At 41.7% G+C, this 25,249-nt stretch overlaps 1 protein-coding gene across 1 annotated transcript in view; it reads right to left on the bottom strand.

Moving 5' to 3' along the window:
* TRDN (triadin) overlaps positions 1 to 13,720 on the bottom strand; it is a 191,773-nt gene extending 178,053 nt beyond the window's left edge. The window contains exon 1 of the mRNA XM_015407343.1: positions 13,335 to 13,720. Within this exon, the coding sequence (XP_015262829.1) occupies positions 13,335 to 13,356 (22 nt within the window). The 5' untranslated portion in view covers positions 13,357 to 13,720. The remainder of the gene's footprint in view (positions 1 to 13,334) is intronic.
* Positions 13,721 to 25,249: the final 11,529 nt, after the last annotated feature.

Below are 25,249 nucleotides of genomic sequence, written 5' to 3'. Positions count from 1 at the left end.
AAATTAAAAATGTCCTCCCCATAGCATAATGTTTTTAAAATAACATTTATGAACTTCGGGACATTCAGAGCAGTTCATGGTGACTGTCAGAATCTCATCATGTATTGTTTAGTTATTTCTTGATTGAATGGTACCTTGATTGGGTAATTTAAATAAAATTGTGTAATCAGCAGATGGAAAAAATAATGAACAATTCAATACTTATTTGATTTGCAGATAAGAGATTCAAGGAGGTTTTAAATGGGCATTGAAGAAGATCGTAGAACTACAGGTTGATTTAGATATACCAGTTTTGAGGGTGTAAATCTATGAGGCTACCTGGGTACCTGCCTTGGGCAGGCTTCCAGAGAGGTAGGATATAAATGCATTGTACAAATAAATAACTGAAAGGAACTGGCATACATTCAATCTTAGAGAAAAAAGTTTATCAGATTATAAATGATGGGAAAGTTGTGATATTTGTTCACCATTATCATTGAGAATATAAGCAGCAATGACTTTAATCAGCAGAAAGGAATATCAAAATGAAATAATGAGGGGGTGAAATCTATGATAATGATAGAATCTAATAATTTATTTCAAGAGAGCTCTTACTTATAGTTACCAACAGTCTACCAACTAAAGCAATTTACACAGCCAGACATGCGTAACACCAGCAGTAGAACTAGTATTGTGACTTCATACTATTCTAGAGTGAGGACAAATGTGGACTGAAGGGAAGGAGTAATACCTTACACCACTGACATCTTGGGAGGAATGGGGAAAGATGTAAAATGGCAGTGGGAGTCTATTTTCCTTGTTCTCTTTGCCCTTTTCCTTCCCCCCTTCATGTAGCTTTGCAGATCTCTACATGTGTGATGCTATTTTATCATGCAAAGCATATTAAAATACAATTTGGAAGATAGGAGCACAAAATACAACTATCACATCACTTTGTGTTTATAACTTCCAATGGGCAGGCCTTTAGCACACCTCAGGATGATACATGTTTGCCTGCAAAGGCAACAAAGAAGTATAGCAAATTTAATTTGATGAAGAACATTTTCTTAATTAGCTTTAATTGGGGGGGAACTATGACATATTGCTCCCTTGAATAATTATAGAGAAATGTATCAAATAAATGTATGCTAACTAAATATAATTTGTTAAAACCCTGGAAATCAAATTTCATACATTTACTTGCATATTTCCCTTAAGGCAGTTTTCAACATCAAAAGAAAGTCAGTTGCTAAAAATTGTTGTCATTGTTGTCACAGCTTGGTGAGTTTTTTTAAAAAATTATTATTATTTTACTGTTCTTTACAATAAAATGAAACAATAAGTATTAGCAATGTGTCTTAAACTACAAGCCAATGCTAGAAAAAAATAGATAGTGACCTTTGGATTGGAGACCAAGAAATATTAAGCAAGTAGTAGTAGTAGTAGTGGTGGTGGTGGTGGTGGTGGTGGTGTTGGTGGTGGTGGTGGTGGTGGTGGTAGTAGTAAAATTTATTGTGCAGCCATTGGCCATTACAATTTAAAATTTAAATTTATTAAGCATATAAGAAATGCTAAACAGATGAAATGAGTTTCCTCCATTCATTTATATATTTTATCTAAATAATGTTATGTTCATTATTATGTTCTGTCTCCTACATGATATATTGGATTTCTTTTCGCTGTTGCTCTTAAAATCTGTATTTTTCCTATTTATGCAAACTCAACTTAAAATCACTATTGTGTCTCTTCTACATGAAACAAGCTATAAAACCATATTTTCCTTTAAGATTAAAATAGAACAGAATTCCCATTGCTATGACAACAGTGACTAGGGATGGGCGTGAACCAGCTCATGAATTTTGGGCAGTTTGTGGTTTGCAAACTGAAGTTTGTGGCAGGCCAATTGATATGAACTGTCCACAAGCTTTCAAGCAGTTCACGGAGGTTCATGAATGGATACATTTCCAAACAGTTTCCACTCAACCAAAATGTTTACCAAACTTCAAAGCAATGGGGGAGGTGGAATTCATCAGCCTTGGAAACACCAATAGGGGCCCTCCAAAACTTAACAGGCACTGCTGGCTGCCAATAACAGAGTTTCCATTCTGCTCTATGGGATCAGAATGCTCATCTCTGCATCCTCTCCTCTGTTCGGTGTTGGCAGTTAGACAGAGAGGCAGGAAATTTATTAAAAGCAGAGCACAGTCATTTATTCCTCATTATGAACACCTCTCCCCTGGTTGGGCTTGGGTTTTAGGTAGACTCTGAGCAACCCTGTCTCTCTGCTCATGCTGAGTTTGTGGTTTGCAAACTGAAGTTTGTGGCAGGCCGATTGGCATGAACTGTCCACAAGCTTTCAAGCAGTTCATGGAGGTTCATGAATATATACATTTCCAGACAGTTTCCACTCAATTAAAATGTTTACCAAACTTCATGCTGAGCAGAGGGGCTTAGCTACTAGGTGCCTCAGCTAAGGACCCACATTTTATACCCTCCCACCCCTTCTGATTGTGAATGCCTCTGTGTGTCATGAGGGTGAAAGTGGGTACAAATGGTGCTCATTGTGGGGGGAAGAAGTCCTCAGCCCCCTGCCTACCACAGGACCAAACCCATCCTGCCAGCACACTGGAGCCCGGCACTAGCAGGGCATCACCAGAGGTCTTGGATTCTCCTTCCCTTGATCTGTTCCTTTTTCACTAAAATTCCCCCACTGAGAAAACCTCCGGATAACACCCTTTACTTTTACCTTCCAAAGAAAATCTCCCTCACCCAACACCTACTTCATTTAACACCAACTACTACATAACACAATGCCTACCTTATGGAACACCATCCACCTCAGCAAACATCTACCTCAATAAACATCTGCATGTACAAGAAAGCCACTGTTTGACTATCCCTTTTCATTGCATTTGTATTCATTGCATACAATTCACAACTGGTGGTCACTTATCTGTACAATGACTACATAACACAATGCCTACCTTATGGAACACCATCCACCTCAGCAAACATCTACCTCAATAAACATCTGCATGTACAAGAAAGCCACTGTTTGACTATCCCTTTTCATTGCATTTGCATTCATTGCATACAATTCATGACTGGTGGTCTCTTATCTGTACAATGTGTTTGGCTAATGGTGAATAACCAGAAATTTCACCTGGGGTGGGCTGTGACCAGAGGAGTTATGTGTTTGGGCTTGAGGGGGCCTAGGAGCATTGTGAACAAGCCTTGCTGGGTTCCAGTGCTTGACAGGAGTCTCTGCCAAGGTGCTGTGGAGTTACTTTGGGGAGCCATTGTTGAAACTCTGGGAATGTCTGCCTTTCTGTCATTCCAAATCTACCTTTGGAGAATTGGGGGTGGCCCTGCCAGCTCAACATGTGTTTTCTATCCTTTGCTGCATAGAAGAATACACCCCATTTGATGGGGATGCTCTGGACCTGTGAGTTTCAGCCTTGGGGGACTTTGAGAGTTATGGGCACTCTTCCCTTGCTTGTGTTTGTGGCTAGGGTGCCTGCCAAGTTGCTTGGAGTGCTTTGAGAAGCCCCTGTTGAAACTCTGGGGATGCCTGTCTTTCTATCCTTCAGAACTTGCCTTTGGAGACTCTGGGGGTCTGCAAGCATAGAGGGGATGCTTGCCTTGGTTCCAGTGTCTGGATGTGGGGAGGGGGTCTGCTCAGGTGAAGTTTCCCTGCGAGTTTGGTGTCACTGGCTTGTTTCTGCGCCATTCCCTAGATTTCTGTAATTGCAGCTGTCTTTTCCAGAGAGAGAACTGGGGAGACCTTTTGGGGGGGGGGATCCGTAACCTCCAGTTATGGTACCCCAGAAATGTAATCTGCCTCCAACTTGGAGATATTGTAGAGGAGCAGACAGCAGGATGAGGTTCTCTGTGCATTTGGTGTGTGTAGCTTGAAGGGGGTCCATTCTATACAGTTTTGAACCTGCACCTGACATTTTCCCCAAAAGCACTCTCCTGTGGGCATCTGCTTTGGGGTGTCATAACTTGAATTCCTTAAATCCAATCTGCACATAACATGGAAGGTATGTAGAGGAGCATGAGGGGGAGGTACTTGGTGAATTTGATGACTGTAGCTTACACAGGATCTGTTCTATACACTCCTGAACCTGCATCTGTAATTTCCCCAGAAATCACTTTCCTCGGGGCACCTTCTTTGGAGTGCTGTAACTGGCACCCCATAAATCCAATCCTTACCTAATTTGGCGGACCGGTATAGGATAGTCAGCAGGATATCCCTGGCATGATTGGTGTCCCTACCATGCTGTGGGGATGTTTTACCACATCATGAACCTCATGAACTGAATTAATTCATTTGGTAAAGTTCATGACAGTCCGTGGCTCATGAATCAGGATGCCACAATCCACAAACCAAAATGAACTGCATTTTCCTGGTTTGTGCCCATACCTAACAGTGACAAAACTTGGTAGACAAGGTCCAGCTTCTGAGAATATCTTGTGCTCTCAGTTTGTAGGGTCCATCCAGAAGGAATGAAATCACACCAAAATGTGAATGTAACTATAGGAAATGGATTTTATATAGTGAGAGACAGACAGGCAGACTCTCAAAGTAATCATTGTTATGATGGTGGTGATGGAGGAGGAGAGTCAGCTCACAGGAGTAGTGGGTCTCTAGGTGGGGACAAAAGCTATCGAGTGTCAGCAAAATGGCATCCAAACACAGACTTCACTTTTTTCATTGGAGAGATTGAAAGAAAGAGTTATCCATTTAGGGCCCAGAAAGTAATGAATTAAGAAACACTGGATCTGTCAACAGTGTGATGTTCCTTTCTCTGACCTGCTTAATCCCACCTTTTTTGCAGTGGGTTTTCTTTGGCCTTGGTCACACTGGGGGAAAAGGCACGGCTAAAGTGTGGCTTTTTTGAGCCGCATCAAAAGAGAAGCGTGACGGCGGGATCAAACAGATCCCCCCAGCTGCCACGCAGGTCCTCCCGGCACGATCAGATGCTGGGAGGAAGCCACAGACCAGAGAGTGAGGCCAGACAGCTGTGCATGCTTGTGCATGCGCAGTTCGGCAGGACCTCACATGCTGCGGGAGAGACGAGCGTGCCAGCGATCAGACGGCCGTCCCTGCAGCGGATTTTCTGGTAAGTACTAGTGTTTTCTAGGGGGGGGTTATCTGCATCTTTGGCTGGAAGAGACAGATCGGGGATGGGTGCGCGCTGCTTCCCAGATGTTGCAGTGTGAGCGTGCCCGCTTGATGGGCCCCAATCCGTCTCTCTTGCGGATCAAAGCCTCTCATGTGACAGGGGCCTTAGTTGGTCATGCTAGTGATTGTTAACAATCTGCACTTTATTCTGAAATAATATTAATTACATCCAAGAAGCATGTGAAAATACAGCCTAAACCAATGTGGTCAAACTCAGTACATGACAATACCCAGTACTTTTTACCCAGTACTTTTTTTGTTTTTTTAAAAAAGGGGCCCATACTGATATATACATTTGTTCTGATCTCCAGCAATTTCCCCCTCCCACTGCAGTATCTGACAGTGCACTCTCTCTTTCTCTACCTGAGTGTGCAAAGCCGGTACATGAGGATCAGGAGAGTCTGGGGGAAAAGGTGCCAATACCAGTGACTACTATCACAAAAAGAAAAAGAAAAAAGCACTGAACATACCAAAAAGTAAAGGTGCCAATACCAGTGACTACTATCACACACAAAAAAAGCCCTGAACATACCAAAAAGTTTTTCAGACACTGATGTAGCTCTGATTTTTTTACTATAGCAAGAAAATTTAGCATTGAATTTACTGGTTCAACATCTACTGAAGGATTAGATAAAGGCTTACGTTTCAAAATAATCTCCCCCAGACCTGTAAAATGTTACACAAATTCCAAAATAAATGTAAGGCAGTAACACTGCCATCCTAAAAACACTTTCCAGGGAGTAAGTCTATTAAATAAACCTGAGAAGGATTCTGAGTAGACCTGCTTATGATGGTGCTCTAAATTTCAACATATCTTGTGCTAAGTCACCAACAAAATCGATGTTTGTGGCGATAGAAGTCACTGTACTTCACAACATTCAGAGCCTGTTTCAAACACTTATTATTAATCACTAACATTTTTCATAAGTGAGGAGTTACTTTTTTGTTCCAGTCATATATTTATCTGTGGTGTGGCAAATGATGCCCAATCAAGTCGACTGTTTGTGCCAATCTACAGACAACATGTCACTTAAAAGCGTCTCTGAATCATTTTTCCTTTGCAAATACTAATGGGACAGATTTACCCCAATACATTTACACTGGCTAAGATAGTCCAGATCAGTGGTTTGTTTAATGTCCCAGGTGCTTTTCTGTGTACTATAAACTATAAAGTGATAAGTGGGGACACTATTTACTACTGCAGTGGTTACATTGTCTTTAAAAAGACAAAATTGTTGAGATGCTTTTCTAACCATTCCACCCTCAAAAAATGCAACCAGGGTGGCTTTTTATCACAGAGTTTTTCTGAAGGGTTTAAATGTGTCCAGACAACATTTTCTACAGTAGGGTATCAGTTTTAAAACTCCTCATTGACCATTCACTAGCTTACAAGTATTAGACAACAGGTTAAACAATGCTTTTTACTCAATGTTCTGGTTGCTTTGGGAGGGTTATTTTTCTACTCTCCCTAATTGTTCCCTTTCCCCAGTTTTAAGAGTTAGATTTGTTGCTCTGATTGCTGAATGTTACTCTTTGTTTTATTGCTATGGACAACTGAAGGGGTATTTTTTGCTGCTAATTTATTTGTTGTTTATAGACATAGATGTTTTGTGTGATTGTCCAATGTTTTATTCTTAAGAAGCATTTGGTTGCGATATGAGTTTCTTAATAAATATCCTACATTAAGAAGTCAAAACTATTTAGCTTTTCCAGGATAAGGCTCAAGAGGATTGTTGATTACCTCATGTATGTATCTTGATGGAAATGTGCTTCCTGAGGACAGAAAGGCATAATAAGGTCCAATGGTTATAAAAGTGAAGGAAAGAGCTTCAGAACGAAAATACAGCTCATATTACTAGCAGTAAATGCAATGAAATGGCAAAACAATCCCAAGAGGGTACATTCTTGTATGTTATAGGAAGTCATTAATTCAACAGTGGATGAATTTCCATTGTACATCAATAACAAATTATGAATTTGATCCAGGGAGGAAATGGTAAGATACAGTGCTTGATTTTATGAAGGAGGTCAGACTAGCCAGATGTGCCCATCTTAAAATGCTAACAATAACAAAGAGGGATAACAGAACATTTCAGTACTGTATCCTTTAAAAACATAATCTTTTTTCTTGTTGGGGGCAAAATTAAATTTTAATACAGCAAAAACATTTTTGTCCTGCTAAAATGTATAACAATACTCAATACAAATTTTCAGGAGCTGGATGCTTCCTTTGCAAAAAGTAAAAGTCAGTTATTTGCCTTCTGCTTTGTAGACAACAGCCTGTGGTATGTTTGGACCTTTAATGCTTATGTTTTGTGGTTGTAACTTTTACCGTAATATAGGAGGATCACACATCTAGAAGAAATTTGAGGAAACTGAAAAGAATTTTTGATAAGTAAAATGGCTGGGGTTAGTTTTTGTTTGATTATTTTTCATTTCTCTAGGGTCCTATGGGTTTCATCTGAAGTGAAAATTCTAATCCAGAATCATTGCTGCAGGAGGGCATCTGGAGATTTGGAGTGAAGTACCATCAGTCTGCTGATGACATCCTTTCCATCTAACCTAGGTGGGATACTGAATGTTTGCAACAGGTGCCTGGAGTCCGAAATGGATTCAGTGAGGGTTGCAAAAGCTGGAACTCAGTCCAGACAAGGCCAGGGTGTTGTTGGCAGTGATGCAGTTGACCATGCATATGGTGTTATAGCTGAGGCTGCATTCACATTCAAGGATCAGATTCAGGGCTGGGGAGTACTGTTCAGCCTTGGGTAGGATCCACAAGTGTTATCCATTGCTTAGATTTCATCAACTGCCATAGCTTTTCTCATCAAGAAATGTTTATGTTGCCACAGTTACTTGGCCTTTCCAATATCTGTTGGAGTTTTAATTCTACAATGTGTTATATATGGGATTTTCTGTGAGAAACATTTGGATGCATGAACTGGTACAGAGTATGGTGACCAGGTTAGTCACTAGAATAAACACATCTCATGTGCATAAAGTCTTTCCCTGAGCAATCAGTTTCAGCAATCTGAAATACATTTAAAATTATAACATAATTTGATTAAAACACATAAACAGACAAAACCAGAAGGAGGACCAGTAGTTGTTATTGGGGTTATGACATATGGGGGGGGGGGACTCTTCACCTGATGGCAAAAAACACGGATGGAGAGAGACAGATGAATCTCCCTGGGGAGGTTTTGGTGCCATGATATGTGCACTTGTGATGTGTGCTTATTCTAGTTAATAACCAGGCATCCAGGGATAATTCAAAAGGCTGGTTAAATGGCTGGTTACCATGGCCAAGGCCTGTTCTATGGTATTGTCTTAACTCTCGAATCCCCCTCTCCGGACAGGTGCATTTTCTTTTAGAAGCAAGAAGCAAATATTTATGTTGTGTCAAGACTTTGGTAGAATATGGAATTTTGCTTTATTTATTAAACATTTTAATGCTTCCTGTCCACCCAATCAGGGTCCACAAGCAATAAATATTTTAAAAAATATTCTAAAATGGAACATTTAAGCAGTTAAAATACACTTAAAAGTATAAAATAATTAAATTAATAACACATAAATAAATAACACCAGAGGGAAGGAGGGGCAGTTACTGGGGGGGGAGAGTCTTCAACTGCTGGCAAAAGACACTGATAGAGGAAGACAGATTAATTTCCCTGGGGATGGAGTTCCAAAGTTTTGTTGTCACAACAGAGAACGCCCTTTCTTGAGTTGTCACCCATCTAGCTTCAGATGGCAGGGGTAACTGAAGCAGGGCCTCCAAAGATGACTAGAGTGTATGGTAGGTTCATATGTAGGGTGCCATTCCCCAGTTCCAGGTGTAGGATCCCCCAGTTTTGGGGGCTTGTGTCCACCACCAGCCAGCTGGCCATTGGGGAAACCCCAACCCCAAACATCAGCATCACTGCAGGAGTCCCCGATGAGCTGAGGTCACGTGGAAGTGGCGTCATTGCATTGGGGATGCTGCACAGTGACACTCTGGTTTTGGGACAAAACTCTATGGTTTGATGCCAACTTTACCATAGAGATTTGCCCCAAAATCAGAGCATCACCCCCATGTCAATGACACAATGATGTCACTTCTGGGTGACATCAGCATGTCCTGTGATGTCACCACCCACTCCTGGAATGCTCTCCCAATCCCCCTGCTGGTGCAATGATCCCACCTGGCAATCCTATTCATATGGGAGAAGATGTTCCTTAAGTTTTGTTGTTCCCAGGCTGTATGGGGCTTTAAAGACCAATACCACCACTTTGAATTGAGCCCAGAAACAAATTGGAAGCCAGTGTACATAAGAACATAAGCACATAAGAGACGCCAATGTTGGATCAGGACAAAGGCCCATCCAGTCCAACACTCTGTGTCACACAGTGGCCAGAAATACCAGGTGCCATCAGGAGGTCCACCAGTGGGGCCAGGACATTAGAAGCCCTCCCACAGAACATGACTGGAGTGGTATGGTCCCTATGATCCACACCAGTCAAGACTCTGGCCACAGCATTCTATATCAACTGTAGCTTCCAGACAGTCTTCAAGTTCAGCCCCACATAAAGCACATTGTAGTAATCTAATCTAGTTGTTACCCGGGCATGCACCACAGTGGCGAGATCTTTTCCATCTAGGGAGGGCTACAGCTGGCTGGTTCCACCAAAGTTGGGGAAAGACATTCCTGACCACCGCTGCCACCTGTTTATCCAACAGGACACCTGGGTCCAGGACCACCTCCAAGCTGTGAACCTGATCCTTCAGGAGGAGTGCAACCCCATCCAGAACAAGGAGCTATTATAATTATAGCTTCTGTTTTATTGGGTTGCTCCTGATTCCAGTGGTAGCCATGTTATTTATGCTGTTGCATCAGATCCATGAAATGCCTGCTGTCTAAAAATTCACTTTATCCATGGGATGAAGTGGGCTCTAGCCCACCAAACCTTACACTTCAATAAATCTTTAAGGTGCCTCAAGACTCTTTTTGGGAGGAGAGGATTATTGCTGTGTTTGTTTCTCAATTGGTTTTATTGTCTGTTTTTTAAAGTGTAGCCTATCTTTGTATTGCTTAATAGTTGTTAAGAAATGGGCCAATGGAAAGTGGTGTGTAATTTTTTTAAAAAAAATGTTGAATAACATATAGGTAGATTAGATAACTGGGTTAAACTAAACTCAGCTGCCCTGTGCCTTAACAGTTGGCATCAGCTTTCAAATACTAATTTCCCTCCATACTCAGTATTCCAGGATTTACTACCTCAACTCAAGCTAGCTATTAAAAGTAGCTACAACCTCATTCAATCTATGTGGAAAGCAGTCCCAGAGAACGCATCATTCCACACTTATAAAATCAGGGGCTGACCCACACTCATGGGATTAGTTTCTTTGAAATTAATACTTTAAATTAGAGGGGTGACCCACTAACACTGCAATCTTAAACACAGCCATACTTTTCTAAGTCCGTTGACTTCAGTGGACTTGGATGGGGGCAACCCTGCTTAGGATAGCACTGTAAAAAATGTCTGCACCCCACCTTTCAAATTAATTGCCAAGATTTAAAGCAAATTAACCATGCAGATAACTTAGAGCAGCTAAAGCATGTCACCTTGAAGACAAGATGCATGCATATTACATTCATTGTGAACTTTTAAAAGAATGTTTAGTTACACTTTGCTTCAATTTAATTAAAAGTCCCTTCAAATAGGAAAACAGCTGCTACTTCCCTTAGTTATATTTTCTGAATCTGATAACTTCACTGAATCTCCTCTCAGTGTTAGGTAAATAATGCTGCCATTTAGCCCAAAAGTTATTTGCATAAATCAAGAAGACAGTGTGCCTCATGCCCATTAATAGCAATAATTACTGAAGTTACGCTGTCCACCAGGCAAGCACAGCATGAGTCCTTTACACTAGGCATCCGCAAGAGGAGGAGCCATGACAAATTCTGCTCATATATTAGAATACATGTTGCCAGCCTGAAGGTGTGAATGCTGCTCTACAACACACTCAAAAGGCCATAGAGTGTGAACATCTAGAGTGTGAACATTTAGAGTGTGTCTCTTCCCCCCAACATTTGCCTGTTCAACCAAACATCTGCAGACTTAACCCGTTTGACGCATGCTACGTGAACATGCATGAAGATATCATATTGCAAATCAATCCATCATGCTCATTGGTCTTCTCTGACAGGCAGTAACACTCCAAGGTCTAGGCAGAGAAAGTTCTTTCCGAACACCTGCTGCCTGAGATCCTTTAACTGGAGAAGAGAGACTGGACCCAGGGCCTTCAGCATACAAAATATGCACTCTACCAATGAGCTATGGCCCAGTGTAGTATTGATAGTAATTGATGCAGGGCTTCTTTAATTCTGCAGTCTTTAGAGAGCAAAGAGATTTGGTCTCCTATAAAGCTTAATGCAAATCCTCTTATACGAAGCGTATTTTGCTTTCATATTTAATTAATAACTGCAGTGACTTGGAGCACAGCAGCTTGGTTTGGTGAATAAAAAGTGCAAAGAATATTATCTGAGTGCCTTTTCTTTATATATAAAAAAGGACAGTAATAAGCTTGGAGGAGAAAAATGGAATGATCTACAATGGAAAAGTCTAGCGTGACATTTTCTTTGTCAAATTGAAAAGTTGTCTTTTAAAAACCTACCCGTTTCCCTTTCTCATTGTGTTGAATAAAATGTTATTTGTACACATTAATGATCAGGATATACTAAAAATATTCATGAGATATTCATATTTTTAGAATAACAGTTTATCGATGTATAGGATGAAATCTCATTCTTTGCAGACCTTGCATATGCAAAGTTCTCCTGGGCTTCCAAGGGTATATTAATTGCCTAGGTTTCCAGGATTGTGTAGTCTTGTCAAACACTAGATTTATTTCAAAGGATTATTTGATGTAAGGCACCATACACAATTTTTAAACTTGAGTCAGGCAAGTGGTTGGGGTCCTTCTACATCTACTCACTGAGGAGAATCAGAACTTTGACATTCTGATTTGGATTTATATAATGAGGCAAAAAATATTTGCAGACTTTTGTTAGCTTTTGCTAACTCTTCAGTGTTAGAAGATTATTGCCAATGTGGTCCATTTGGTTTGGTCTTAGAATCTGGAGACCTCCAGTCAAGCTCCACTTGTGGACTGAGCAAGTGACCTGAGAAAGTCACTGTCTCTTATAGTGCAGTTTCTTAGCAGAATTACACCCTTCTGTCTCTTGGAGACAGTGAGCTTTCAAGGGTCTAACTCTGTCAATGAGTGCATTGTTAGCCTCAGGAATGAAAGTAACAGTGCCTTATATGTAGGGTTGCCACCTCTAGGTGGGTAAATACCTTGAGATTTGTGGGGTGGAACCGGAGGAGGGTGGGGTTAGGGGATGGAAAGGACTTCAGTAGGTTTAATGTCACAAAGTCCATCTTCCAAAGCAGCCATTTTCTCCAGGGGAACAGATCTCTGTCAGGAAACCTCCAGCCACCACCTGGTGGTTGGCAACCCTACATATGTTACGAGGCCTTATGCAGTAAGGACTGTTGAAAGCCCTAGCTGCAATGCTGATCATAGGATCACCACTGAAAAGAGCACCCACCTATCTAGTTCACCCTGCTCTTCCCTTAAAGGGAAAGTAGAAGACAATGTCATCAAATCCTCCATTTCCCTGCCTTGGTCAATTGTCAAGCAATAGATGCAAAACTGAATCTACTAAGGAATCAGAAAGCCAACAAAGTCTGAGCTTTCAAAAGTTCTTCCACAAGGGAAAGAATGAAGAATATGTGAGTTTGGCTCCTGCGAGAATCTTTCTGTACACAAACACTAAACAACAGGTTAGGAACAGCCTCAAGGCTTACATCTTAACACCTCCAGTTTTGTTACAGATATATATGACTTTGCTAAACTTTTATCCTGCAGCCTCTCCATCTAAGCGAGTGTCGCTAAGGTTATGTGACGGAGGCTATTTTTAGAGGTGTAGGATGATCGAGCTTCACTAACTAGTACAAATTCCAGCTGCTGTACAGAAGCCGCTTCTTGCAACCAGCCCTGCAGGAAAACTGCTATTCCCTAAAAGCCCGTAGATCACACTTGTAGGCTGAATCTATTAACATGTCAAGGCAGAAATCTTTTCTTTCCCCCAAGACAATTATAACATAAAGATTGTTACAGTACCTTCTGCAGTAATCTCAGTCATAATGGTGACAATAAGAAACACTCTGGTGAAAAGGTCAAGTTCTATTGGCAGCTGAGAGGAGATGTCAGGCTCGGCGCTGACTCTTGCCAGAGATGCCAAATTAAAAGGTGGGAGGTCCTTTACCGTTCTTACTTTCTTGGGGGGGTATCTTTTTCTCCTTCTTTTCTGCTTCTTTTGAAGTGTCTTCTCTATAAAGCTCTGCCCTCCCCACCTCCCAAGAAACTAACCCCTCTCCCAAGGCAATGCTCACAGCTCAGGCTAAAGTATCAGCTTCTAACAAAAATAGCCAGGGCTCTCAGCGAATCTCTAGCACAGATTTTTTGGCATCCTAGGAGCCACATGCAGGGACCAAAAATAAAAAAGTGAAAAAGTCCAGCTACAAAAGAGACACCAAAGCAGGTAAGAGAAGAAGCAACAGCACAAAGGAGCTGGAAAGAACCGTTAAAGCCCCTCCATCTTAAATGTAATTACAAGGTCTAGTCAGAAAAAATATGAAATATAGACTTGACAGTAATCTTATCCATCACAGCTCAAATGTATTCTTAGCACACTTAATGCTTAGCACATTCTTTCCGGGCCTTATTTGGGTTGGGAAGGGTGCTGTGAAGTCAGACAGAATGACTAAAGAGGAAAATAAACTGAGGTAAATTCACCCTGTTAAATTTCCCGCTGACACTGAAAATACATCATCATCTTTTTTTGTAGTTCTTTCCTTACGTACTAAGAACCCACTGGATTAGATCAAGAGTCCACCTGTTCTAGCATCCTGTTCCTTAAATCTGTGAGTGTACAATGCTAATATGTTGGTTGGTAAAACATGGATATACCATGTATTTTAATAATAACTCCGCTAATACTGGTCCAGAAAAAAAATGTTACATGCACTTGAGTCCCCAATGCAATGATAGGACTTTATGCACCACTATGTTCATGCTATGGATTGCAGAACTGGGAGATGCTTTCTGCAGATAGTACCCTGTTTCCCCGAAAATAAGTCCTACCCCAAAAATAAGCCCTAGCAGGATTTCTATGCATTTGTGGTATAAGCTCTAGTGTGTCTTCTTGAGAAAAAATAAATATAAGACAGTGTCTTATTTTCGGGGAAACACGGTATATGATGCCTACATTGTTCATTAAAATGCAGAATGAGAAAAGTTTTCAGACAGTGTTTTGGCCAAAATCTACAGGACAGAGCTGCATAGTTACCATCCAAAGATCCTGAAAATGTCACCTTGTGGCAAGAAACCCCTGTGAGATGCTTCACATTAGTCAGATGTCACCCTGTGACTTGGTCCCATCACATTGTGTGTTTCTGCTCTCCTCCTATGATTCAGGTTGGGGAGTTATGGAGGCATACAGTGTGATAGGGCAATGGCAGAAAGTGAAAAGTTCTCTAGTCAGAATTGTTGACCACTATTGTGGGTGGTGAGCTGCAGTGTGTTGCAGTGGCTCAAGTGGTTAAGACGCTGAACTGCAGGCTGGAAGGTTGGTAGTTCAGCAGTTCGAGACCCTAGTGCCGCATGACGGAGTGAGCTCCCGTCTCTGGCCCCAGCTCCTGCCAACCTAGCAGTTCGAAATCAAGAAATTGCAAGTAGATAAATAGGTACCACTTCAGTGAGAAGGTAACAGCGTTCTGTGCACCTTGGTGTTTAGTCATGTCGGCCACAATGACCACAGAAATGTCTTCAGACAGCGCTGGCTCTTCGGCTTGGAAACGGAGATGAGCACCGCAACCCTCGAGTCGGATTCAACTGGCTTTCGAGCAAGGGAAACCTTTACCTTTACATTGTGGGTGGATTGAGAGCAGTGTTCCCTCTAAGCTAAGTTAGTGTGAGCTAGCTCACAGTTTTTTAGCCCCCGGCTCACACATTTGTGTCCTAGCTCAGGAAGGATGGCTCCAGATAAAACTAATTTATGCAGCAGTCAAATTGCTCACTCACAACTTTAATGCCAGTAGCTCACAAAAAGAATTCTTGCTCTCAAGACTCCACAGCTTAGAGGGAACATTGACTGAGAGAAATGGGAATTCTAACCCTTGCCGATAAATCCTAGGAGACAGGCGATGCTCCCGCCAGTTCATGAAAGCTGGTTGTCTCTGGGCTTCTGTGGCAAAATAGAGAAGTATGCACTTCTATTATCTGACTGAAATGCCCCCTGCCTGTATTGCCACCTCCTGGTACTCACTGGTCTACACAGAAAATCTCTTTCCTTCTCAGTCACCCTGCAGCCATTGTAGATGATTCTGACTAATAAGATACTGCATCACCAGCCACAATAAGATGGGAGTGAATCACTTGCTATGAGCTGGGCAGCATTGTTTACATGGGGAAGCCATTTTAGAGGGCATCTCTGTAGCAGCAGGCCGTGGTCTGTTTCACCTTGCCCGACTATCCTAACAGTGGTTGCAGGTAGCTGCATTTATCTAAGCAAAATCCAAAACCAAAAGAATGTTTTAATTTTTATTGGGTGGTCTTAATAGAAAGTATTATATGGCTTTTGATTTTGGATTTTAGTCTTAGAGTGGCTCTGCTTCTTTCCTATCCTAAGACATCCAGAACTTTGAGTGGCTACCACAGCCTTAGAATTAGACATCCATCTGGCCACCTGTGACAAGGAAAAGCTGCTTGAAGCAACCGGGCAGAAGCCCCACTACCACTGAGGTCTGTGCACAGATGCTGCAACCACAAGGTTCTTGGGTGTCCGCAGCAGAAGACACATAGCAGCATGCTGAGACTGAATACCATTAATCTATGTTTCCTAGCAGAAAAAGATAGAGGCCAGATCTGAGGCTGGTGGAATGGAGGACCCTGCAATGCAACACCTTTTTGTGTTGCCAAAGTCATATGAAGAACACTCAGGAGCACCTACAGGACAGCTCCTTCTCACACCAACATCAGTGCTAGGAGGAGGAGCTGCAATGTGGGCTCTCCTGCATGGTGCAGGGGTTCCTCATATTACCTGGCAGTGTGGGAAGGAGCAGCACATTCTGCAAAAGTAATGTGAGCTTTTTCTCAGGCTACAGAGAGCCCTGGCATGCCATGTTATTTCCCTAGCCAGAGAAATACACGTAGTACTATGCCTGTAGCCCCTGCACTCTCTATTTTTCTCTCCTGCAAAGAGAGGAGAATATTTAAAGAAGTTGAAAGTATCTAGATGGGAAGCAGCTGTAACATACTACTGGTATCCTTATGAGGGATGCATAATGGTGTGGTATGGTTGCTGTGAGAGCTCTCTCACACACACTCTCTCTCTTGGCAGAGAAACAGCTTATGAACAGAAGCATGCAGGGGATGGTATCAGGTAGAAGAACCAAGAAAGAGGGAACTATGCCAGCATTTATTTTTAACAGGCTGTGCCAGCTTCACTGCCTACTTGCCCCTACTTGTCTGCTTCATAGATCTCTATTCTTCTGAGTACAAAGGGACCTGAGTTCCTCTTTTGGTTCTGGCAATGCAGCCTGCTGACCTTTCATGCTATGCAGCTGAGGTTCTGAAGAGCAGGACCCCACACCGATGCACTGATATCAAGAGATGCAAGCTTCTATGAATAGACTGGGCTTTGATTAGGAAGGTTTAAAAATCAGGTTTGGATTGGAACAAATACATGAATAAATAAGAACAGATCAATTCTTGGCCATATTTATCATTCTATCAACAACGCTGATAAAGATTACATTGTTGCACTAGCTTCTACTGACACAAGGGAGCAAAATGTATGGTGACCAAGCAGAACAAATTTCATTGCCAGTCCGACTGTAGTCCCAGCCCCATCACTGTCACCTTCTGATGCACCCCTGGAGAAGGTCAGGCTTTCCTGTGACCATTATGTAAGTTAATAGCTGTGCTACAGGCTGCAAAGTAAGGACAGACGTGATCAGAACAGCCTCACCGTCAGTTTTGATTAAGATGTGATGAACCTGATAGTGGTCCTCCTATCCAACGTTGTATCACAAACTCTTATGGGATGATGGGAGTGGCTTCCCAAGTATTCCATACATGTTCAGCATTTTGTACTATTGTGGCAAATGCTACAGCTGTGGTTCAGGTATACATTTTCTTTCTCCTGCCAGATCTTTGACTGGCAACATTCCAGAAGTATGTTTGGGCTCTCTCCCACTTACTTTCCCTAAGTCCATTGATTATTTTACATTTCAGTGACTATTTTATTCTGTAGGTTTAATTCAGTTTTGTTGAAAACTTCACTCACAAATTCAGTAAGTGGTTAAATAGTGTAAGGAAGAAAAGAAGGTCTTGGTCAGCCCAGTCCTAAACCTGCAATGCCAGCGGTGAACCAACACTAATGTGGAGTTATAGCTGCTAGTTGGTATTCTAGGACCATTCTGCTGAGGGGAAATAAGTGACACAAACACCCCACAGCAAGGGTCCAGGTGCATAGTTATCACACTGGCATCCACCAATCATGGTGGAACACTGAAGTGCAGGGCTTTTTTTGTAGAAAAAGCCCACCAGAAACTCATTAGCATAATAGGCCACACCCAACAGCAGAAATCATTAGCATATTAGGCCACACCTTTGACAGCACAGCTCGTTAGCATATTAGGCCACACCCCACATGTTACCAGACGTGTGGTCATCCAACCACACCCACCTTTTGCTTCTTATTCTGTTTACTTTGTTGTCAAAACCCTGGGCTTTTTTTGTAGCAGGAACTCCTTTGCATGTTAGGCCACACACCCCCTAATGTAGCCAATCCTAATGAGTGTTTGCTGTTGGGTGTGGCCTATTATGCTAATGAGTTCCTGCTGGGCTTTTTCTACAAAAAGAGCCCTGGGTTCCCTTGCTTGAAAAATAGCCCTGCAGAAGTGTCCACATCCCCCTAATATCATGTAGCTGTCATCCACACAAGAAGTGCCAGAAGGCGGGCAGAGAAAAGTGGCCAGCCCCTGTAGCCTCAAGGAAGCCAGTGACATGAGGAGCAGAAGTACCAGAATTAACATACTTCAGTGAACTTCACAAAAGACTTGTGCATTCCTTTTCATATTCATTACAAATACAAAAATGGAGTGTTAATACGACAATGAAACAAATCCCTCATGTAAACAGTAGGGATGCTGAAAATTTCTCTGCGAACACGTTAAACTGTCAAACTTACCATAGTCAAAGGTTATGATCAGATGTGAGCCAGTCACCCAGTCTGTTCGGTTCATGCCGGGTAGACACAAACACCTGCTGAGCCAGTTTGCATTGGGTTTTCCCAAAAGTGCATACAAAAGACACTACTAATTCAAACTGATCGGCAGCCATTAGCTACTCTAAGAACTATGCAAATGAGCACTGACGGGTAGGATTTTATTGAAACATGACATTCACTGATGACTGATTTATATGATTTGTGAGGGATTTAATGATTGATTTAATTATCTACTAAAACAAATGCCTCCTCAGCAGAGTACTTATGCAATAAGGATAGTGGGGTAGTAGAATAAGACTGTTTGAGAATGCACATGTGTGAAAAGCCAATTGCTCTGTAAGCTGAACTGACAGTTGTTGAAGCATTCCTATTAAAAAGACAATAATGGGGGGGGGAACATGATTTTTATTTCATTTTGTTCTAGTTTCTTTTGTTAATGTAGTCTGTGGCATTAGCAGTTTCACTTTTACAAGGCAGGCAGAATTTTCACTGATAAGGGCAGAGAGAGAGAGAGAGAGAGAGAGAGCAGTATTCCTTAGATTAAGATAAGACAGGCACTAGGGTTGCCAGGTCTCTTCTTACCCATGCCAGGGGGCTCCCAGCTCCTCATCAGCAATGCTCTAGCTTTCGGGGCAAAAACTTTATGGTAACCAGCAATGTTCCCTCTAAGCTGTGGAGTCTTGTGAGCAAAACTTCTACTTTGTGAACTACTGGCGTTAAAGTTGTGAGCAAGCGATTTGGCTGCTGCCTAAATTAGTTTGCTCTGGAGCCATCCCTCCTGAGCTGAGACAAAAATGTGTGAGCCAGAGGCTAAAAAACTGTGAGCTAGCTCATACTAACTCAGCTTAGAGGGAACACTGGTAACCAGGTACCAATTCATATACTTGTCCATGTGGGCTTTCAAACCGCTGGGTGGACGGGAGCTGGGATATAGACTGGGAGCTCACCCCGGCCACACAATCAAAGACTTTACGGTAGTCACTGAAGCAGAACTAGATCTTGTTCTGGTACTCTCTTGCTTTCTCCATAATCCAGCGAATGTTGGAAATTTGATTTCTAGTACCTCTACCTCTTCAAAACCCAGCCTGTACTTCTGGCAGTTCTCTATCCACGTACCGCTGAAGTCTAGCTTGTAGGACCTTGCTAGCATGTGAAATGAGTGCAATTGTGTGATAGTTTGAACATTCCTTGGCATTTCCCTTCTTTGGGATTGGAATGTAAACTGACCTTTTCCAATCCTATGGCCACTGTTGCATTTTCCAAATTTTCTGGCATATGGAGTGCAGCACTTTAACAGCATCATCTTTTAAGACTTTGAATAGCTCATCTGGGATTTTAAAGAAGGACAATTCCATTCCTTCTTTTCTTCAGTTCAATAATTATGCACAAATGAACAGTGAAGCAGATCTTCAATGTCTTTCATTAAACAGGGCAAACAGGACAGTTATCGATGCTTTCAAACTTACCAAGCTGGTAATTAAAGTGCATTAATTGCATTCATAATCTTGTGTCTGCCACACTCAATAGATAAGAGAGGAATCAAGCTGCCCAAATAAGCTAAGCCTCTACGTAAAAGTCATTAAAATCACCATAGATTTTAACGGGGAGAGTCTGACTTGTAAAAAAAAAAGATTTTCTTCCTTAACAATACTTGATAATTCAGTTTTCTCTGCATGGATCATACAGGGTAGAGGCTGTTTAGGAAAGGGCGAGGGATCCCTCCATCTAGAAGCATGGGTTGTGTGCCTGGTTTTGGTCCTGATACAGAAATCTGAAATAATAACTAAAGGATGTGTGTTCACTTGGAACTATTTCCATCTATTTGGGACAATTCATTGTTGAGAACTTTTTCCTCCTTCCATCTGCTTGGTCCACATAATCTGGCACTATCTAAAATTATGCTATATGTTCTATTCAGCACACCCATTTCAAGCTTCTAACACATGCCATATCATTCATTTGACAGTAATCACTGTATGATGACCATCACATTGTATTTATGCATGGGTATGGGGACACTCCAACATGACACATTTGATTCATTTGGCCAGTCCTGCCAAGAGCCACTATGGGCCCCTGGACAAAGACTGAAGCAGTAAAAGGTAAGAAGGATTCCTTTAAGCAGTGGAAGACTAGTCCAAGTGAGGTAAATTAAAAGGAGCTTGGGCTTTGGAAAATAAAATGCAAGTTGGTGATCAGACTGGCAAAAGGGACTATGAGGAGCACATTGCAAAAAACATAAAGCCCAACGATAAAAATTTCTTCAAATACATTACAAGCAGAAAACTGATCAGTAAGGCAGTGGGGTCACTGAATGACCAGGGGTGAAAGGATCACTAAAGGATGATAGGGAAATGACAGAGAAGCTGAATGCATTTATTACCTCTACTGTGTAAGATGTCAAGTGCTTGCCCACTCCAGAACTGCTGATTTTTGGAGGGGTGTTGAAAGACCTGAGTCAGATTGAGGTGATGAGGTCCTGAGTCTGATGGAGATCCAGAGGAGATCCAGGAAATTACAGGCCAGTTAGTCTAATGTCAATACCAGGAAAATTGGAGGAATCCATTTTTAAAGATAGAATTGGTAGATATATTGATGAACAAAAGCTATTGAGGAGGAATCAGCATGGATTCTGTAAGGGAAGATCTTGTCTCACTAAGTTTTTAGAGTTCTTTGAGGGGGTGAACAAGCATATAGACAAGGGTGACCCAATAGATGTTGTTTACCTAGACTTCCAGAATGCTTTTAATAAAATTCCTCATCAAAGGCTCCTAAGTAAACTCAGCAGTCATGGGATAAGAGGACAAGTCATCTTGTGGATTAAAAACTGGTTAATTAACAGGAAACCGAGTGATTATAAATGGGCAGTTTTCAGAGTGGAAGGTGGTAAGGGGGAAAAAGAAGGATTGGATTTATACCCCACCCTTCACTACCCAAAGGAGTCTCAGAGTGGCTTACAAACTCCTTTCCCTTCCCTTCCCCACAACAGACACCCTGTGAGGTAGGTGGGGCTGAGAGAGCTCTTGACAGATATGGCTCTTTTTCAAGGACAGCTCTTATCAGAACTATGGCTTGCCCAAGGTCATCCAGCAGGTACAAGTGGAGGAGTGGGGAATCAAACTTGGTTCTCCCAGATTAGAGTCCACGCAATTAACCACTACAGCAAACTGGCTCTCCAGTGGGGCACTACAGGGCTTGGTTCTAGGTCCGGTGCTTTTTAACTTGTTCATTAATGATTTGGAGTTGGGAGTAAGTGGCTAAGTTTGTGGATGACACTAAGTTGTTCAGGGCAGTGAGGATCAGGGAGGAATGTGAGACACTCCAGAGGGGACTGTCAAGGCTTGTCGAGTGGGCGTCAACATGGCAAATGAGGTTCAGTGTGGGCAAGTGTAAAGTAATGCACATTGGAGCCAAAAACCCTAACTTTAAATATACATTGATGGGGTCTGAACTGGCAGTAACTGAGCAGGAGAGAGATCTTGGAGTCCTGGTAGACAAGGGTGCTGACTCAGTGTGTGACTGCAATAAAAAGGCAAATGCTATGCTGGGTATTATTAGGTAGGGGACTGAGAACAGCCAGTATCATAATGCCCCTGTATAAATCTATGGTGTGGGCTCATTTGGAATATTGTGTACAGTTCTGATCATCGCATCCCAAAAGAGATACTATAGCATTGGGGAAAGTGCAGAAAAGGACAAATAAAATGATGAAAGGTTAAAGTGGTTAGGGCTCCTTAGCTTGGAGAAGCGTCGATTGAGAGGTGACATGATAGAGGTTTACAAGATTATGCATGGAATAGAGATGGTAGAGAAAGAAGTACTTCTCTCCCTTTCTCACAGTATAAGAACTCGTGGGCACTCAATTAAATTAATGAGCAGTATGTTTAGAACACATGAAAGGAAGTACTTCTTCACCCAAAGAGTAATTAACATGTGGAATTCACTGCCGCAAGAAGTGATGGCAGATACAAGCATAGACAGCTTCAAGAGGGGACTGGATAATCATATGCAACAGAGATCCACCAGTAACTATTAGTCAGTAGACCAGGCCTGTAGCTACAGTGGGGCATCTCGGGGCTAGGCCCCCTGACTTACTGGCAAGGCCCCACGACTTCCCATCTAGCCCAGGGCCCCTAAGTGGCAGCAGGTATGGGGAAGGAGTTGGGTATTCCTTTAATTCAATTAGCCAGTGCCCCTTAAGAAATGTGAATGCCCCCCAACTTTAAAAATCCTGGCTACGGGCCTGCAATAGACTGTGTCTGGGGCAGTGATACTCTGTATTCTTGGTGCTTTGGAGTAACCGTGGGAGAGCCTCTGGAGTTCTGGCCCCACCGGTGGATCTCCTGATGGTACCTGGGATTTGGCCACTGTGTAACACAGAGTTTTGGACTGGATGGGCCATTGGCCTGATCCAACATGGTTTCTCTTAAATTCTTATGTTCTTATTTTATTCTGTTCAGATTTCCCTGCACCCCTAGTGGCTACAGGCACAACTGCATGAAAAGAAAATAGTTGGAAAGGCATTCAGCTGGATACAGCATGATTCTGGCTTCAGGGGCCCTCCAGCTGACTTGAGGCCCCTGAATTTTGTCCCCCAATTCCCCCCGTTGGAAGTTCTGCATGTGGTATATACTGCTAAGTAATACAGCTGAGGAAATAGGATATTCATCATGGCAGATGCTGACTGCTTTGAAAAACATGAAGTTTGAAAAACTCTGAAGGTTCAAACAAGGTGAGACAGAGATCATAGTTCTGGCAAGAATTGTTACGCATAAATTTCAGGTGAACACATCCCTAATTTGGATCAAGGCCATGTAAGTAATATTTTTATTCTTTCCCCATGTGATTTGGCCTACTGAAACCACCCACCACATGCTCCTATTAGCCTGCAAAGGCGGAAGGATGGCGAGCACCTGTCTTTTTTCTGTTATCTCTATGCAGGGACCAATGTTTTGCTTGCATGCGTTGATACACAGGCAGCTGTGCAGACGATGGGAAACAGAAACAACTGCTATACTTGCCCCATTCCCAGGTCACCGGTACTGAACCCGTAGAATTACAAATGTTTTGCTTTCCCACATATTCTATACATTACGCCAGGTAAGCAAACTTGTTTCAGTAATGTATCCGGTGAGGAATCTGTAACACACACATATAAAATGAGAGGTTTAGGGTCAAAACAAGTGAAACATGAGATGTCAATTATAGTCAGATGTTTTAATATGCTTAATTTTCCTTTAAAGCAACAATGCTAAGAAAGGTCAATCTGAATCAGGGCAATGCTGTTAAAGCATGGGGTGGGGTAGCCCTATTCTTTCATGCAATTTCCTGATAAAAATTGTTCCAAGCCCAGGGCTATTATTAGTTCCAGAAGCAAAAAAAAAATAAAAAAATAAAAAAGCCTTTCCTAGATATACAAACTAAGGGCCAAGCTACATGTGACAGGAGGGATCTTCATGTATTTATAAATGTGTCTACCCTAAAGCAGGGGTGCGGGGTCTATTTTTAAACAATAGGAGAGCACATGGGTAAGGGAGCTAATCTAATGCTGTGGTCTATTGCTTTCAGTAGTTTTATCCCACCAGGCTCACTTCCAACACAGGAGCTGGGCTACAAGAGAAATGCAGAAAAAACAGAGTGCAGTGAAATAACATAGTAGAGAAGGTAGAGCATAGCTCTCTTCAACCTCACACCCTCTTATTTAAATTAAAAATAGATTCCCCCATCCCAACTTTAGAAGCAAACAAGCGGGGTTATGTATAAGTGCACAAAGATTTTCCCCAGGGGAAAATGGTACACTAATGTCGCAGAATGGGCAGAAGGATCAGGCAGTGGCTTTGCAAGCTTCAACCCATTTCTTCACCCAATCCTTGCAAGCCCAGTAAAGAGATAGCAAGATGTTCTTGTTAAACATAGTACACAAAGGCATTTTATTTATTGTATCTCTATTATTTATGCCTACTACTTCCTTTCTTAGGCTGCTAAAGAGCCCCCATGTATCTGAGCTGTAAAAGAGAAACAGTAGATAGATTTTCACAAAGTAGCCATCCAAAATGTGGATATTCTTTCCCCCAGCTGTCTGAAATTTGACAGGAAATCAAGGTATAAAGAAGATTTTAAAAAATGGGATTCTATACCAGCCCAAATGAAATTGACAAAATATGGCTTTCTTCAAGCGACAAACTACTTCAAAAACTATACAAAAAACTATTAGAGGACTTGGTACTAGATGAAACCATAAAAACACCAATGAGAGTTTGGACTAAGGAGATTGGACATTCAATAGATATAGAGAGCTGGTCCAAAATCCGGAAAGCCTTAAATTACATGAGAGCGACTCCTTTTAAAGAAAAAATATATAAATTATTATACAGATGGCACTTGACTCCTACTAGAATAGCAAAATGCTTCCCTAGATCTTCTAATATTTGTGGGAGATGTAAAAGAAATGTAGGATCTTATCTTCACATATGGTGTGATATTGATAAAATTCAAGCTTTTGGGGGAAAAATTCATAAGGTTTTTCTAGATATTTTAAAAATCAATATTCCATTAACACCTGAAGCCTATTTACTTAACATATTACCAGATAATATAAAGGATCTTACTTATATAAGTGTATACATATTAACAGTGGCTAGAATACTTATTGCGAAACAATGGAAATACAAGGTTATTCCTACAATAAAGGAACTTAAATATAAGATATTGGAAGTTGCAGAAATGGATAAGTTAAATATAA

The sequence above is a fragment of the Gekko japonicus genome, unplaced genomic scaffold (assembly GCF_001447785.1).
Source record: "Gekko japonicus isolate JY-2015 unplaced genomic scaffold, Gekko_japonicus_V1.1 scaffold252, whole genome shotgun sequence".
NCBI classification, from domain to species: domain Eukaryota; kingdom Metazoa; phylum Chordata; class Lepidosauria; order Squamata; family Gekkonidae; genus Gekko; species Gekko japonicus.
This window is presented reverse-complemented; position numbering and strand designations above follow the sequence as displayed.